Here is a 17,209-nt window from a genome sequence, read left to right on the forward strand (position 1 = left end):
TTTCAACATGCTGTGGAAACAGGAAAAATCATAATCCAACTCTAATTTTGGCATCCAAGTATTTATGGATACATGATAGCATCTTGACATGTTAGTTGCCATGGTCATGTATCAAAACAGACAATTAGGTATTAGAAGGGCTTAACTCCTTTTTAAAGACAACTATTTTTACAATCACACAGATGAAAACTCTTCTCTGTAAATCTGCTGTCTGATGAGTTTACTTCAGTAGGAAGATATTGATTTGACCTATATTCAAAACATTCAAGTGATCTTATTTACTCAAAATATATACTTCTGCCTTTAAATTACAGGTGCAGTGGTATAGCCAAATTGTGTTCCTATCTGCATCTCTGCTGCAATAACATTTTCTTTCTTTCAATACTGAATGCAAACATATTTCAGCAACAAGAACATAATTTGTCAGTAATCAGTTCTAGGATGTCTCAACACTATGATGGCAATGTTTGTATTTTTCTGCAGAGCACAACAGTCAGCAGTGCATCTATTTCTCTATCTCTGGAGCCTACTGACATTTTCAGGAAGAATTTTTTCCTGCACATATTTTGGTGCTGTGTATATTCATTTATGTGTGAGAGAAGAAAATACCATGTTTAACTGCTACAATCAGAAGCACATTAAATAGACAGATAATAAACAATCCATCTAAATTTATGATTAAGTTAATCGTGTCGGTGTTTTTCTAACGTGTTTATTCAGATTAAAGACTGAAATTAGAATGAGACTATATAATTAAGAGACCTTAAGAGATTGTGTGACTCCTATAAAATAAAAATTAATTTAGTTTAGGGAGATAGCAAAGATCTCTGCAACACTTAAGTGTTGCTTAGATGGTAAAGAGGCCTTGTGCAATTCTCATCAAAAAGATGAATCTCAGTTGTAGTAAGAACTATCAAGAAACTCTTGTGACATTGAGGGCTTCAGCACCTAATTTTTGCATATGCCCTTCTGCCCAACAGGCACCAGACTCCCAGATCCAATTTTCTGTATAGTCCATGCAGAGGTTTGGGTTACTGGGAGCAATAACCTCATGGAAGACATGAGGAAACAGGAGGAATTTAAGTGAGAAAACTGCTAGAAGAAACAGGGAGAAGGGACCACCCTAATGTACTTCTGGCTTTCCCACTTGCACTGGGGACCTCCACCAGCTGCTCCTGAGGCAGAGCAGGAGATGTTCTGGTCTTTTCCTGCCTATGCACGAGATAGCTGCTGGTTTGAGCAGCTGGTGGATTGAGCATAGTCCAGGCTCAAATCCCTCACTGGCTGCTCTCAGCAGTGTGTTGAGACCACTTGTCAAAGGGTTTCTACCTTTTACTGGATAGTTGAATCTCTAGCGGAAACTAGAGCCTATTTCCTGCCCTTCATGCAGGTGTCCTGCCTGCTGGGTTGTACTGTGCTTTTTTTCTCTCTGGAGCAACGAGCTTTAAGTAGTCCACACACAGGCACTTAGGAATCTCCAAGCCACAATATTACATAGAGTATCTGATAGCTGGGGTTGAGAGTTTCCTTCTGAAAGGTGTGAATTGGAGTCTTTTCATGCAACAATTTGCTCCCAGCCCAGATATGAAGTCACAAGAACTACTTAATAATCACTAAGCTGATAAGTTTATATCCAGTATTTTACTATTAGACATTTAGGGTAGTCACTCCTAATGTCTAAGTATCTTCCCATTTGGATTGAATTCTAAATAGTTATTTAAAAAATAGATGGAAAAATTATTCCTTTGAATCTCAGCTAACAGTGAATACTAAAACTAATTTCACTTTTGGTCTTCTCAACTCTTCCTGTAATATATTCCATCAGCAATAGACAACCAGCATGGCCAGGATTTAGCCCATCCCTCTGCATTTTGTTTTGAGTACTTAAAAGTAGTTGAATTTTTGAGATTGATGGCAAATATTCAATGAGATGAGGGGAGGCCTATTTTTTAATAATTTAATTATCCTTAATCTAAATACTTAATTGAACCCCTTCAATAGTAAGGGCTTTCTCACACCTCTATGACTGTCAGTCTGTCTCTATACACTGATAGTGTATATATAATCTTACAGGCCTATAAAACACCTTCTGAAGATGTCATGAAAATGGCACTGAACTGCTCACACCCATCCTTATCCTCCCTTCAAGCTCAGGGTAAACCAGGCCTGCACAGCAATGGTCTTGGTGGGATTCCTATCAAGGAATTAAATTTTATAAATGAACTAAATTCTCATTAATGGATTTTTAATGTCTATTTTTTCATAGTTTTTAAATATCTAATACAAAATTAGATTCAAACATTTTTCTGTCTCCCTCCAGAAGAAGCTGCTTATAATGCTGAGGACATTTTCATTTCTACTCCAGATTAGACAGAATACAAATAACTAATTTTTTTAGGCTTCCAGAAATGCAGGGTAAAGTTCACTAAAGAAACCAGTGTTGGGCTTCATTTACACCTTGAAGACAGGTAAACCACCTTGAGAAAGGAATGCATATGTTGGAATTTAAAGCAAACAACAGCCTTAATGGGGAGCAGTTATACACACAAACACTAAAAACTATGAAGCTTCTGAAATACTTATAGCTTTTTTAGTACTGAATTTTCTTTACCATCCAGGTAACTTAATTCTCTTCAGTACAGGCAACTTTCTGGCTTGTGTTGCCAGATCTAGGAGACCAGTTTGGCATTTGACCCTTCCCTCTATGAAATGAAGTTAAAATAAGGCATGTTGTTTCATTCCTCCTGCCTCATTGATGCCCTAAGATGATTACAGGTATCTCTCTTAAGCATAACGGGACAAATAAAACCTTTTGCAAGCCAATGCAGCTCTGTTAATTAAGTCTTAATGGAATTAATCACTGCTTTGATACTGACCCTTAAGCTAATTATTTTCTGTGCACCTCAGTCTGCCATCATAAGTAGGAAGACCTATGGAAACCCTTGGATATGTATGTTCTGTTCTAATATGTCTATTGCTGTGAAAGTCAGCTACTAATGATTGTCTATATTGCTGTTCCATCTTTTCTCTACTGATGCAACTGAGGGCAAATTTCTGAATTTTTGCCCAACTACAGTAAAGAATAGAATTGGTCTGGAAAACTTCCAGGGGTGAATGAAACAATATCTTCAGGTCTTCCCCAGCATTGGCAGTTGAATGAAATAGACTTTCTTCTTCCTTTGCGGAACAAATTTACTTAAGGCAATCAAAGCTAAATAAACCTTCACTTAAATTTTTACAGTCAATATCTAGCAGAGAAGTATAGCTTTAAACTTAACCCTATCACCCAGGGAAGTACGACTGTCTTTACTGTACATCCATTCCACTTTTGTGGCAGTATTCAAAGTCTTATATCTCCAAGGGCCCTCCAGTTCAAAGATCAAGGACCACTCAGCTTATAAAACTATAATTAGGAGTGGTGAGCTGGGACCATTGCAGATTTCATATACTCCCTCTGCATTGGAAGAGAGTCTTTAAATCTGCTGGTTTACAACTTAAAGGAAGGGTTGTCTTGATTAATTCATTTGGTCATAGTCCTGAAGCTGACAGGGCATCTTCCAGGAATTTGAGCCCCCTGGGATCCTTGTCATCAGTTTTTGAATGCATTTCTTTTTGTATGTATGTGTGGTGTTCTTATCTGGAAGCAGTCTGCTTGGATTTCATCATTCATCTTATAAGCATTTTGGCATTTTCTGTTACATGAAACTGAGAGGTATTTCTTTGTTATCAGTCTTCTATAAAGCATTTCAATCCAATGACTTAATTCAGGCTGGAAAAACAGAGTGAAAAAAGCTTCTGGACCCAAGTCAGCAAAATTCAGGAAGCAAGTGTCCAAACGTGTATGTAAAACTGCATTCAGTGCCTTCTGAGTTTTTAGAAAGAAATTCTAAAAATGGCATTTAGCTCCCTTAATGCAGGGCTGAAAGCTGGATCAGAACTCTCTCTTGAGAATAATCTCAGGAAAAGTACAAGCTTTGTACTTTTACACCCGCACCTGCAAACCAGGTAAAAACCTGTCAGGTTGTGAAAATTGGGAAATGCCCTGCATGTCTCCAGGACAACTCTCCCTCAAAACCAGCCTCATGGCATTATGTCCTTCCTGTTTTATTACTACTTGTAAAAGTATCTTAAAGCCCCTGGGTAACCAGTGAGAAGGGCGTATTGGGGAAAAGGCATTTCTGAGTGCTGAAGTATAGGTTTTGAAATTACCCCTGAGAATATAACTGAAGAACCAATCTGTGGAATGTTTTGGTATGGTACAGTTAGGAATAGCACCCTGTATTGAATTTCTGGGAGGTACCACTAAGAAATGTGGCACAACCTCACCCAACAGAATTACTTCTGGAATGAGATATTATTTGAGTAATGCTAATAATGTTACTATGGCCAGGTCCATGATATGAGTAGATTTTCCTTTTCATATGAACTGAAGCCCTTTTAAGGAGAGAAATATAATCCTGAACACAGGTTCTATTTACCACTTAAGCCCTATTTTATGGTTTAAGTGCCGACCTTGTACTGACCTTCAATACAGGGCTGAATTTCACCCTACAGCGAAAATCTGCTGGCTAGAGCAGGGGATTAAAGAAATTGGGGCTAGACTTTTTACTGTTTTCAAGACAATGAAAACAGGCTTATTTTAGACAAAAAATGTTTCTGATTTATGTGAATCTTAGTGCAGAAAGGGGCTATTTTGAAGAAAGTCTTGAGATTAGAATTTCAGTTATATTTTTGGCAGGAGAGCAAGGAAGCCATTTCATTAACTTTTCACTGGAAGTTATATATGGAGGGCATTTGTGTACACAGCTGGGCGGCATAAAACAGGAGGGCTTTGTGTGAAAATATCCTGAAATGAAATTTCATTTCTGTGCAACTTGGTCCTGCAGTCCCTGGGCTGCTGTGGCCAGTTTTGGATGAAGCCGTAGGAGGGCAGTGTTAGGCCCTCACACATTTTCTTTTGCAGTCAATGCAGAAATAGTGAACAGACCACTGCTGGTCCCTGTGCAAAATCAGTGTCACCTTTTACAGCTTTATGTCAGTCAGATAAGCTCCTGCCTGCTCCCACATATCCATATGGCTGTAATCATCAAGAGATACCAAGAGATTCGTTTGTAAGGAACTCCAAAAGCCACATGCTGAGGCTGGTGTGAATTTAGCTCTGCTTTGACCTCTCTTCCCTCCAGATGGCTGCTAATCTGGCACTAAATCACCACCATGGTGGAAAGAGGCCCTGGTCCATGTGGAAGAGGCAGCTTTGTGCTGGTAGCTGGGCTGTGTAAGGTGGGAGCATCCCTGAGTCAGTCCCTGGGAGTGTTACTCATCCCAGGGTTCTGCATTTCTAAAGGGTTGACTCGTGTAGCTTCCAGATTTCACAGGACCCTCTTAACATTTGTGCTTGATTAGGAGCCTGGAGAGATATTTCTTGTTTGGGGTGTGATGGTCTGCTTTTGCACATCTTGCAAGTACATGAAACAAGTGGGGACACAGGCCCATGCAGAGGACATTTCTTTTTTTACTTATGTTTTATTACTTAAGTTCTTTACTTATACACGCATATTCGTATTTTATACACAAAATGACATAAATGACAAAGTATATGTGAGCAAAAGGTATATAAGTGGGGAAAGTGTGTGTGCTGAGGATTCCTGCTTTAGTTTTTTAGGGCAGAAATGAAGATTCTGCATCATCATCTGCAAGGTTAATTTCTTTGCAAAATGTTTTGTAAACATTGGCATGGGGAACTGTCTATCTCCATCCAAAACTGCATCCCATCTCCAAAGACAAGCTCTTTCCCATGGGAAGAAACAAGCTGAGATATCTGGCTCCACTCCTACACAAAATAGGAGTCATTGTCTGGCTTTACTCTTATGTCCCTGGCTTCCCTTGAGTTGGTTCTCATCAATGCTAAGGTCATAAAAACAGAACTACCTTTTCCTAATGCTGGTTCATACCAGTTCTGGTTCATTTGCATGTGATGGTCTGATGCATACCCTCCAAACATGTATTTTCTCTTCTATTGTATGATCTTTAGAGATAATAGTACTGAGAAACCTGCTATACTATCAGAAAAGATTGCTGGTATATCCTTCACCTTGTCATATCTTGGGATAGGTCCGTGATGATTTACCATCCTCGTTCACGCACTCAACACCGGGTATCTCTCGTGTTGTCCACACCTAGGCTTAAGTGCAAAGTGCCTTAGGAGGTACAGAGATGTTCAGGACTTAAAGTCTAGCAAACCTGGAGCACACATTTACTAGTCTGCTTCCCTGTTTACATTTCATTTGTCTCATTATAGTTCAACAATCTGCTAGGTGCTGTGGAGGAACTCAGGCCCTTCACCAAAAAAAGAGGTTTCTGGAATATACAAGAAATAAAAGGAGAAGGCAAATATGTTGTTGCTCATTTAAAAAAAATACACAGTCTAGGGCCATGATTATGTAGATTTTCCTCTCCAAGGCTGTACTGGCTTATGCAACATTATTTTTTCCCCTTTTCCTTTAACACTCAGTCTTCTGGTGCACTCTTGGTGGAGTAGGGGAGAGCAGCAGTGGGTGCAAATGACTTACTGAGAGGTAGAGGCATGAGTAGGACCACTTATGCTTTTCCTGCTGATACAGTAAGATACAATCCTATATACACAGCCTCAAGTTTTTCTGTAATACTTATCACAAGGCTGGTTTGTTTTCTGTTTTGCCTAGTGGAAAAAATTTTCCCTCAGAATGAAGCTTTGCTTTGTGCTTTTAGAGGCTTCAAGACAGAAGAAAAACATCTTCTTCCAAAAGATAAATAACTGGCAGCCAGATTAAAATCGTCTCTCCCTGCTACGATTAAACAGCTTCTACCATTGAAAACCAACAAAAGAGTAATAGGCAAGTTATTTTGATGTTGACCCATTGCACTATTGAGTTGACCTATTACTTAGCAATGCATTAGTTAAAAAAATGAAGTCTAGGAAAGGTACTAAAGCCACAGCCTCGTCTATATTTTTTGTTTATTTCTGATACTATGTGGTTCATCGTTGTTTCTTTTAGAAGGAACAAATAATCAATACAAAACCATGAATAAAAATAACTTTTCTTTAACACTGGATGCTAAAAGAACATACAGTCTTCTTACTGTGCCTGATGGAAACAGTACAAGTCTGTTCTCCACAATTCGTTGTTTATTGGAATGCCTGAAATCTATACATGAGGTATTTTTAAAATATTTAAACATAGAAGTTAAGCTTCTGTTCCAGACAATTTGGTTCACCATATTCTAAAAATCCACTGTGTACCACAGAAGTGCTTCAAGCAAAGAAACAATAACAAATTTTTTTAAAAGCAAACTTCAATATATGATAAAACAATGTCAATATTCTTATCTCAAGGAAAATATACTTATGAGACACATACAGCTATTTATTGACTCAACTGCTGTACTAAACCTTCAAGGCCCAATTCTGCTCTGTGGCACTTTAGAGAGAAGAGATGCCAACAGACAATGTTTGGCTCTTTCTAAAAGAAATTATGGCTGCTTCAAGAAGAAAACAATCATAACATTGCTAATGATCTAGAAACTCTGGATGGTGTCTCTCCTCAGGAAGGGGAGAAAGAAAACATTGTGGATTGATTAGCATCACTAACTGAGATGAACTCAGGAACTTACATGTGTGAGAGATGCCACTTGGCTACTGGAGTAGGTCTGGACCAGGGGGTAAATGACTATATGGGGATCTGAGGGCCCATCTCGTTGGTCTTATCCTGCTCAGAGATGTGGACCAGCTAAAATTCTCCATACCTTTATGCCCATTTTCTAAGGCACAAATCTCTTGTCTAGACTCTCTTCTGATGGGATAAAGATTCAATTCAGTTACGTGTTTGCTGTTTGCAAGCTAAAGTGCAATGCTATACTGCAGGATCAAACCTGGATCTCACTTAGTTGTATCACCCTCTGTAATACTCAAACTGCAAATCATTGGCTTGCAGAATTCTTACTGAGGTTAGCTGACACCTTGCAAGCAGAGGATTTTGGGTGGTCGGCCAAACAAAGTCTGCGTGTTGGCCAGCCAGCCTGAGCGTGATTTTCATTCTGCGGAAATGCTGCATAAACAATGAAGACTGCAAAGCAGAGACATTAATTTAGATCTGCTTTATTGCAAACTCTCTTGCAACTAAAAGATTTAACGTACTATTAACTACATGAGCTTAAAATAGTGATGCACATTTTACAGATGACGTAATAGTGGCTATAAATGAGCCTCTTTTGCAATACCCCGCTACTGAATGCTTTCATAATATGAGGTCACTTGTTGAATCTTCCCAAAATACTTTTGTTAGGATTAGAATATAGCTGTTCTCATTAAAAAATATAATTTACATTTAATCACAGATACTTAATTTTCATCATGTGCATCTTGGAAGTTTGTTCTTTAAGACTCTAATTTGTGTTGTTCTTTTGTGTGTGTATGAAATACAGTAAAGTGACTCTGCTATGACCAGCAAACATGAAGGCGCAATAATCTGTGTACTAACTCATTAAATGATTTTTTTCAGAGAGAGGTATATTTAAGAACCTTCCCTCTTTATGTGTTCAGGGGTATGCAAAAAGAAAACCCTTGTAATCATATGCTTTTCTCTTCTAAAGTATTTTAATAAATAGAATGTAATGTTTGAAATACCAGTATTTTGGTGCAAATGAGTTACTTAATACCTGTCATTTTTCAGCCTTTAAGACTCTATGCCTGTTTTCTAGAACTTCTCTACTTCTGAGGGTCTGTATTTCATAAACTGCTGACAGCTGATGGATGCTGTTTTATTCTAGGATAATACACTACCAAATGCAAAGATTCAGGACTGATCTTTGTGTCTGAGAAAATCAAACAAATAATTCAAGTCAGTAGTAATTTGAGTTAATAAAACTTTCCATCAAAATTAAGATGGTCCATACTTTCTAGTGATTTATAGTTCAGGTCAAATAAAACTTTCCCAGGAATGCAAGGATATCAGAAAAATGATCTTCACATTACTTTAAAATTTGGTCATTTAGGCCTTCCTGCACCGTAAGCAAATGTACATGCATGTTTCGTAGAAGTCAAGTTATGGAATTTGTGTGGTAGGAATTCCTGGCCATATTTAAGCTTATAAGGTATTCTTATAAGCCTTTTTCTTGAAATAAGAATTTTTAATAAATGAGAAATATCTCTGAACACAAACCAATAACTAATAACCAAGGAATGCAACTTACCTTTCTTCAGCCAAGAAATATTTTGCTTATCATGTTCAAAACTTTCTGCTGGTTTGATTTTTACCTTGTCTGTATTGGCTTCTGACATCTATGGGGGAGAAAAGAATTTGGGATGACAAGTTGTTTTAAAGAAAGTTTCTGACGAAGAAATATGTATGTTCTCTCTTTAGGTTTCAGCTATTATAAATTGTGCTTACTTATATAGACACACTTTTTCCTGCAGATTATTGATACTAAGTAATATCTGAGTAGTTAAATTTATGTTCTATTCCTAAATGCTTTATCAATATTACAATGTTGCTGTTTGCAGACAGATTCTTTTGTAATGTAACTATAATTTATATTATGAAATGAATGACTGATATGCTTATAGCATGCTGGTAATAAATGTACATACAACACATAGATTCAGTCTGGTTAAAAATAGGCATCCAGGCTGCTGTTTGTTGTGGTTCAAAGGTGCTGTAAAGCCTCCTGCCAGAGAGGCATAATTATATAAAGATAAATATTTATAAAGATAACTTGAACAAAGTGTATCAAAAAAAAAGATATCTTTACTGCCACTTGTGACAATTTATTTGCTGTAATGCAAAGAATCACATGCAAGTTACAGTACCTGAGGGTATTATGTATACAATAGCTATCAGCTCGTACATTGTGGTTTACTCCCATTGCCTGCTAAGAATAAGATTAGGCTGTCCAGGCTTCTTCCAACTGCTTTATATTTTCACTGAATCCGGTTAGCTAAAGCATTTCTCTATTTTTACCTGTATCTCCCAACCGGGGGTGAAAGCAGCAGGGATCAGACGCCGAGGAGGAGTGCTTTCGGCCAAATCCCTCGCTGTGTGTTGATGTCCAGCATTCCCATACACTGACAAAACTGAAAGGATGAGCAGTGCACTCTCTGCCTGCCTGCTGTGTGGTGCTAGATTTGTCTTGCTGCCAGAATCAGACAACTTATTGCTGAGGGTTTTCTTTTTTTTCCCCTTTTTGTTTGCATGCACTCCTAGAGCTGTGTCGGGTAGGGAAGGAGGGGGTAATCAGCATCCTAGCATTAGTGGAGTGATTAAAAAAAAAACAAAATCCAAAGCTTTGCAAGAAGAGAAATCTGTTTGGAAAGGTTATTACTGCAGTTCATAACCCAGTGAATCTGCAAGAAGAGGAAGAAAATAGAAAGGGAAACAGGAAGTTAATAGCAACAAATCAGTAAAATGCGTCAATGTTTTGTCTAAATGTAAGTTTAAAATACTGAAGTTATTAGAAAGGATGTAGAAAATTATACCCTGAATGTCTATTTACAGATGGCACTTTGACAAAGAAATGGTCTCATCCTGTGGGGACCTCAGTGCTGTGATGCTTCTGAGCTCAGGAGGGTGAAATTCATCATCACCCAGGAGGGCAGGTCTGCAGAGATGAAACCTTGCAACAAGGCTGAGTGGTCCCTAGTGGGGACAAGCCCTTCTGCTGGGTGGGCTTGTCAGTCAGCGGCACAGAGGGCAAGGGGACAGTCCAGAGTACTCCATACTTTGAAGGCACCAAAAATTTAAGGTTATTAGTTGGCATTAAAAATTCTCTTGCTGTAGTTACCAGCACTACTGCTGTAAATTTAGTAGGAGTAGGGGGAAGCCTAAAGAGAGCAAGATTTTAGGGTGCTCAAATGTTGAGTCTTACTTTTTCTATAGGGCAAGAAGAAAATATTACTCTGCTTCCCAGAACTAGATTTTCAAAATGGTGGTTGCAGCACATTCAGAATTACTCAGTTATCTTACTTTTTAAGCAATATTTACAAAATTTCAAGCAGCATTTGTCACTAGATACTATAATCCAAGATCCCAGTGCTTAAGTGTGGCCAATAAATAATAACATATTCCCTCTGTTATGACAATTATCTTCCTCTACTCTCCCATCACATGTCATTCCTGCAAGAAAGAAATGTTTTCTTTTTTTTTTTAATCTCCTGTGCCAACATGACTGAGATTCTTCTACCATCTTTAGCTAATTGTGAATTGCATGGTAAGTGCCTACTTACATCTCCAAATTGCAATGATTAGTCTTGCATGGTTTGAAAACCTATTTTAAGCAGGGTACTTTGGGAATAATTGCAACCACAGGGGGAAAACATCTAGGGGTAATATTTTAAGATCTTTGTTCCATTCCCTTTGGATGCAGCTTTGAGAATCATGTATTTTCAATTGCAGCTCCTTTCTCCCAGAAACACTATTTTTTTCCATGTTGTTACACCTGCAATGCTTTAAATTTAATCTTTGGTGTTGATTCTTCAGCTGGATTTGTCAGGGCAGGCTGGGTCCAAGAACTCCTGCTGGGTTCTAATAAAATCAGCTAGGCTCCACATAGATCCATCTAGATGCATGTGATTGCGACTTGGACCTTGTACTACTGTGCACTTCAGAAGCACTGTTTAAAGTGAAGATATGAGTTGTTTTCAAAACAAGCTAGAAAAAAAAATCTTTCTCCAGTTCATTTGGCACCACCTCCCTGTTTTTCTAGAGAACTTTTCCCAATCCTAATGTCTCCCAAAGAAAGTAAAATAGACAAGAAAACTCTCTCATCCCACACCCCTGAAAGCTGCTGTTGCTTGAAATAACATCCCCTTTAGTCTTGCTCTTAAGGGTTTTTCTCACTTAAACTCCCCTTGAAACTAGAAAGAGCTAGGACTGAGGTAGATTCAGCCTCAAGGAGTGTAAGAAACCAGCTTTGCTAATGTATCCCCAAACCCAAGCAAACACAAACCTGACTTTATATCTGTGCTTCAACAGAGATAGTGCAGATTACAATTGAGATGACTGTTCTCATCTGCTGTTCTCAGCTGAGATGCCCTGTAGGACCCCTGTGAGTGTTGGTAGGAAGCCTATCTGCAGAAGTTACCTAAACTCAACCTCAGGAAATAGCCCACCAGTGAGTTAAGAAAACAATAAATAATTTTCCCAGTTGGAGTATTCGTCATTGCCGGTATTCAATTAGTGGTCCCGATGTTTTAAATCCAGGGACATTAAATGTAACCTTTCTTAATCTTGATCAACTTCAGTTTTCTACTAAGATGTGTTCCCGTGTGCTATTTTTTGCCTCTTTTAATTAAGTTATTTTGGATAAATGCATCAATATTTCTGTTTCCTAATCAATCTTAAAGCAGTTAGAGGAAAGGAAGGCTTGCTATGCATTCTTAGTATTGCCAGGTGTTGCAAAGCAAGAAAAAAATGTTATGAGAGAAGGTCATTAATATATTGAGTAAACTTGTTTCTGTTAAAGCTATAATTGAATTTTTAAAGCCCTGGCCCATTTTAAACACCGAACTTTAGTTTATGGTTTGATAATTCATTTCACTTTTATTTTATAGGTTTTCTTTATAGCTGTTAAATAGCTATGGGCTATCACTTGTTCCTTTTCCTTCCAGATTGTGAAATAGGGTATTTATATGGAGGATAACAAAAAATAATCTTAATGCCAAAATTGATGTGATATCAATCAGTTGCCAGATAAATGTACTGTATCAAGTGCTTGTTGAGATTCAGGAGTACATTTTTCTGGTCTGCTCAACTGGGAGTGCATTCAAGTCTTTTCAGAGTTAGAGAATAGGAAATGTTCATAGGCTATAATAACCATCAAAGCAGGGGAAAAAACTTGTTGTTGGTCCTAGAGAGCACCTAAACTGTCAAGGCTTCCTCATGCACTTAATGTTAGGTCAGGAGTCCAGAATCAGAACCTTTCCTGAGTCTAAAGGAGGATTTGTAACACAGCTAGTAGAGTTTTTGGGTACATTTATGGGTACGGTATTTACAGCATGATACTTCACTACTCAAAGTGACTTCTTGAGGATGCGAACTGTGTGCCTAGAAGTTGAGTTTTCCAGCATGAATTTTCCACAGCACAGCATTACATTAAGCAGTTATTTCTTTCTTGCACAACCCAGGTAAAATGTAGCCACTTGTCCACTGGCAAGTGGCGCTCTGTACCTTTGGAACACCCCACACTGCTATAAATGTGGCTTAAGAAAAAAATAATCCTATGATGAAACTATGCCTTTGCTTTCTTTTACACCCTGGGGTGATCATTTCCAATAATAAAGTGAGTATAATGTGATGTGCCCTGTCAAAGTTAAGGAACCTCTTCTTGATCATGTATCTGTAGGTAGAATATTAAGTTGTGGGAACACGATATACAGCCAAATTATTCTGGTGATTGCATGTAAAATGCATGGTTTTTTAGCCGAACCGTCATGTTCTGTGAGTGCTTCAAATGCAAAATAGTCTGTTTATAGAGACTGCCTCAAACAAGCACTGACAAATGATCTATATGCTGCAGAGGCTCTGAGCAGTACTGAGACAGTAGGATTTTATTCCCCATTGCTCTGCTTCTTAGGCACTCTAGATAATTTTTCAGTGACTGTGTCCTGCAAAGGGAGACATGAGGCTTTATTTCACTTTTCCACTCAGTGCCACTGTAGGTCAGTGAATGTCTGGGAACATGCTTAAACTGGAGAATGGAATAAAGCTTGAAAAGAGTTGCAAAGGCAGGTTAGAATAGAGCTTACCAATAAGTAGTAAACGAAGCACAAATCAGTAAGATTAAGAATGCTCCGTATTTCCACTGAACAGTAAAGAGGGAGACTTAGTGTCTTTAATCTTCTAAGAGGGTAAGAGGGGTGTTACTTGGTATCTGTGCTAAAAAGTGATGATGGGGACAATGTTAGGATGAAGGGCAAGTGTGAAATAAAGTTGGAAGTATAATAGTGTGGTGCTGGGATGAGGAAGGCAGAAAGACATAGCCTCTAAACCTGCCGCCACAAAAGCCCCATCCAAGCTGGGAAAGGGCCTCTGAATGCAGCAGTATGATTTGGCCACCATCCCTCCTACCAGCAGAAAACTTAAAGGTCCCAGTCAAAATTAAAGCCTAGACTTTATAATGGTTTTACAGTAGCCTGCAAACTATGTGTGCTTTTATATATCCTGGCTTCAAGCAGAAAATCTCCCATGCTGTTTCATTCTGTCCATCATGGGCCAAGTTCTCCATTACCTCTGTTTATGCTGTTTTTATAGATGCTTCTGTATTTCCTTGCCATTTAGGTGGGTGCATTTGAGTAGAAAGTACCTTAAACCCAAGAGCTCTTAAAAAAGTTGATGTATAGTATGTTATGGGACAATTTGCCCTTTTAAAGTCTGTTTGATGCATTTGGAAAGGTGGGTGGACCCCTCCAGACACTTGCTACGGGAGATGTTTCTAGACAAATATTTTAAAGCCTCTTGGGCATTACAACAAAAATCAGGAAAGAGTTGATGCATGGAAAATAGCAGAATAATTGCTTCAATATCACAGTGTCTACCGGTATAAGATAGGCAGGAACATGATCATCCCATAGAAAAAATGTTTCCTTTGGCACATGGGTGTAGCCAACAGTAGTTATAAGACTTTTATGGGAGTTTACAGGAGTTTGTGCAACAGGTATAAAAAATTAAGATAGCATCTTCATTGCAACAGTTCATTACAACTTTCTAGAAACTGGCATCTTGGCTTATTATAAGGCCCCTAGTTTGATATTTTTACAGGTATTTTACAGAATATCAATAGCCCATTTACTCCTTGTATAGCTTAATGCAGGGTTGACTTGCATCTCCTTGCTGATACTTGGACAACCTACTCTTGAAGTCCCATGAAGATACCCAGGTACATGTCATGTCCAGGAGTCTACTCCAGTGTTCTTCTATCCTGATAACAAGTACAAAAGCTTTTCCTGTTGTCTAACCTAATTCTTCCTTTGCTGTAGATTCAACTGATCACCTCTTGTCCTTTCCATTGTGCTTGTGCACGGATAAGTTCTCTATCCCTTTGTGACAATCCTTTCAGCAGATAAAGGAATGTTATCACATGTTCCCTCAGCTTTTTTCAACACATATTTAGATCACATTCATTACCCTATGGTCAATCTTATGGTGTTTGCTGGAGCTGCACCTTTCTGGTAACATGTTGTTTAAAATCACTAAGTCATTAAAAAGTTTAAAATCATGAAATGTTTAAAATCATTGAATCACTTAAAATCATGAAACCATTCCTTCTAGGACTTTGCCCATGTGGATTAGAGCAGTGAGGTTACTGGAATGTCTTACAAGCTTTCTTCTTATTTATATATCCCCATATGATCATCTTACTTCATGACAGCACAAAACTGTTGACTTATATTTGGTTTATAATCTGTCCTGTTCCCCAGATTCTGTTGTGCTGCACAGCAAGGTCCTTTTTATATGCAACTGGTTATTCATACCTAACCATAGGATCGTGCAGCTGTGCTTCCTAAACTTTATCCCAGTCTTCTCCCTGGTGTATGAAGATCTGACCATGCTGTCTTTAACACTATTTGCAAGCCATGTAGGTGCAACAGTGATTTGCTTCATCTTCAGTTATGTGTAAAAAGCTGTTGGCAAGTACTTCTTTAATGAGGAGGAATCTGAGCATTTACGGACTCCTTTGCCGACTGGCAAAGCTTGACAGCACCTCCCTAAACAGCACTATCCCAGACAAGATGTCAGTGAAAGCAACATGGTTTTTAAACAGAGAAAACTGATTTAAGTGTTTTTCCTTCATGCTTTTAAGTAAGCTGCTTCCCAACAGTGCTTGAGATGTGGCTGCCTTCTCGGAGGTAAGAGGGAGGGGTTTTGTCTAAATCACTCTTATAAGAAAAAGATGAAATTAGACCTCTACCTACAGGAAGATGTCAAGGGAACTTGCAGCTGCCTTGAGCTCAGCACTACTATTTCTCATCTGACTGCTACTGAAATGAGTGTCTCCTTCTTTGGTTAAATTCGTTTGCCTTTGTTTAAATCAGGCCAGAGAGAAGTCAGCAGTAGAGAGAAAACAGCAACTTTTCCCTTAGGTAGGGTCTCCCTGGGGTACAAGAAATCTCCTTCTCAAGGAGAAGCTCCTTCTGAATGATTATGTTAGCTTCTAGCTGGAGCAAAACAGGTCTAACAGGAGAGATCAAGAGCTTACCCTAAAGGAACTGATAGGTTGGTGGCTGTGGGAGTTACTTGAGATCTTTCTTGTTAATGCTCCTATGAGATGCTTTGTAAGGTCTGTGATTTGGACTAGTGAAATAAGAAAAATTGTGAAGTGTTAAAGTTTGTGGAGGAGGAAATACATTTCCTTCCTGAGCACATACAACTGCAACTGAAGTCAATGTGAGCTCTTAGACTTTAGTACCCTGAAAATAGGGCCTGATGTCTAAATGAAATTGAACTTCAAAAAGAAAAGTATTTTTCTGACCCTTTTGGACCCAAAATGAAGTATTTATTCTATTTGATCAGCTATTCACAAATGATGCCTTTGTATCTTTTAAAATAACTACAAACCAAATTTAAAACTGGAAGCTCATCTTTGATGTTATCTGCAGATAAGATAGAGCTTTGAAGGACTAACAGGGACTAATTGGAACAGAATACCAATACAACTGAAAATTAATGGAAAACACAAGAACTGTTTGGAGCATTATCACTCTAAACTGGAACCATTTATTTTCAAATGCTCTAGAATTTCAGGAAAAAAGTGCAGGTCTCTGGACTGTAGATGAAAGAGGAGAATTGCTTGATTTCAGTGTTGCTCAATACCTCAAAAGCAATTATAGGGCTTGAAATTATTTGTATTTGTTGTATTTTTAAGTAGCAAATTCTTTCAGATGTATTGCAGGCTGGAGGAGGATGGGGAAGGTGTGTCACAGGTGAAAGGATATCAAATTCATATTTTCATTTCAATCAGGCTCTTTTTACCTGTTTTGAGGACAGCATTTCTTTCCATCCTGAGCTGGAAAGAGTTTGTCAAAGTTGTTGGAAAGGAAGAAAAAAAATAGTAGTGCTATATATAGAAAGCATACAGATGAGAATATAGCAAGATTATATCTGCAATCAACCCTAGACCTGAACATAGGTAATAAATTGCCATCAGTTCTAGCAGTATGCAAGTGATGATCCTTTGCAAG

General features: G+C 38.3%; 1 protein-coding gene across 1 annotated transcript in view; it reads right to left on the reverse strand.

Moving 5' to 3' along the window:
- Positions 1 to 9,316, reverse strand: part of MDFIC2 (MyoD family inhibitor domain containing 2) — a 45,575-nt gene extending 36,259 nt beyond the window's left edge. Inside the window, exon 1 of the mRNA XM_031049283.1 lies at positions 9,229 to 9,316. Coding sequence (XP_030905143.1) covers positions 9,229 to 9,316 — 88 coding nt within the window. The remainder of the gene's footprint in view (positions 1 to 9,228) is intronic.
- Positions 9,317 to 17,209: the final 7,893 nt, after the last annotated feature.

This window comes from Melopsittacus undulatus, chromosome 9, assembly GCF_012275295.1.
Source record: "Melopsittacus undulatus isolate bMelUnd1 chromosome 9, bMelUnd1.mat.Z, whole genome shotgun sequence".
Taxonomy (NCBI): domain Eukaryota; kingdom Metazoa; phylum Chordata; class Aves; order Psittaciformes; family Psittaculidae; genus Melopsittacus; species Melopsittacus undulatus.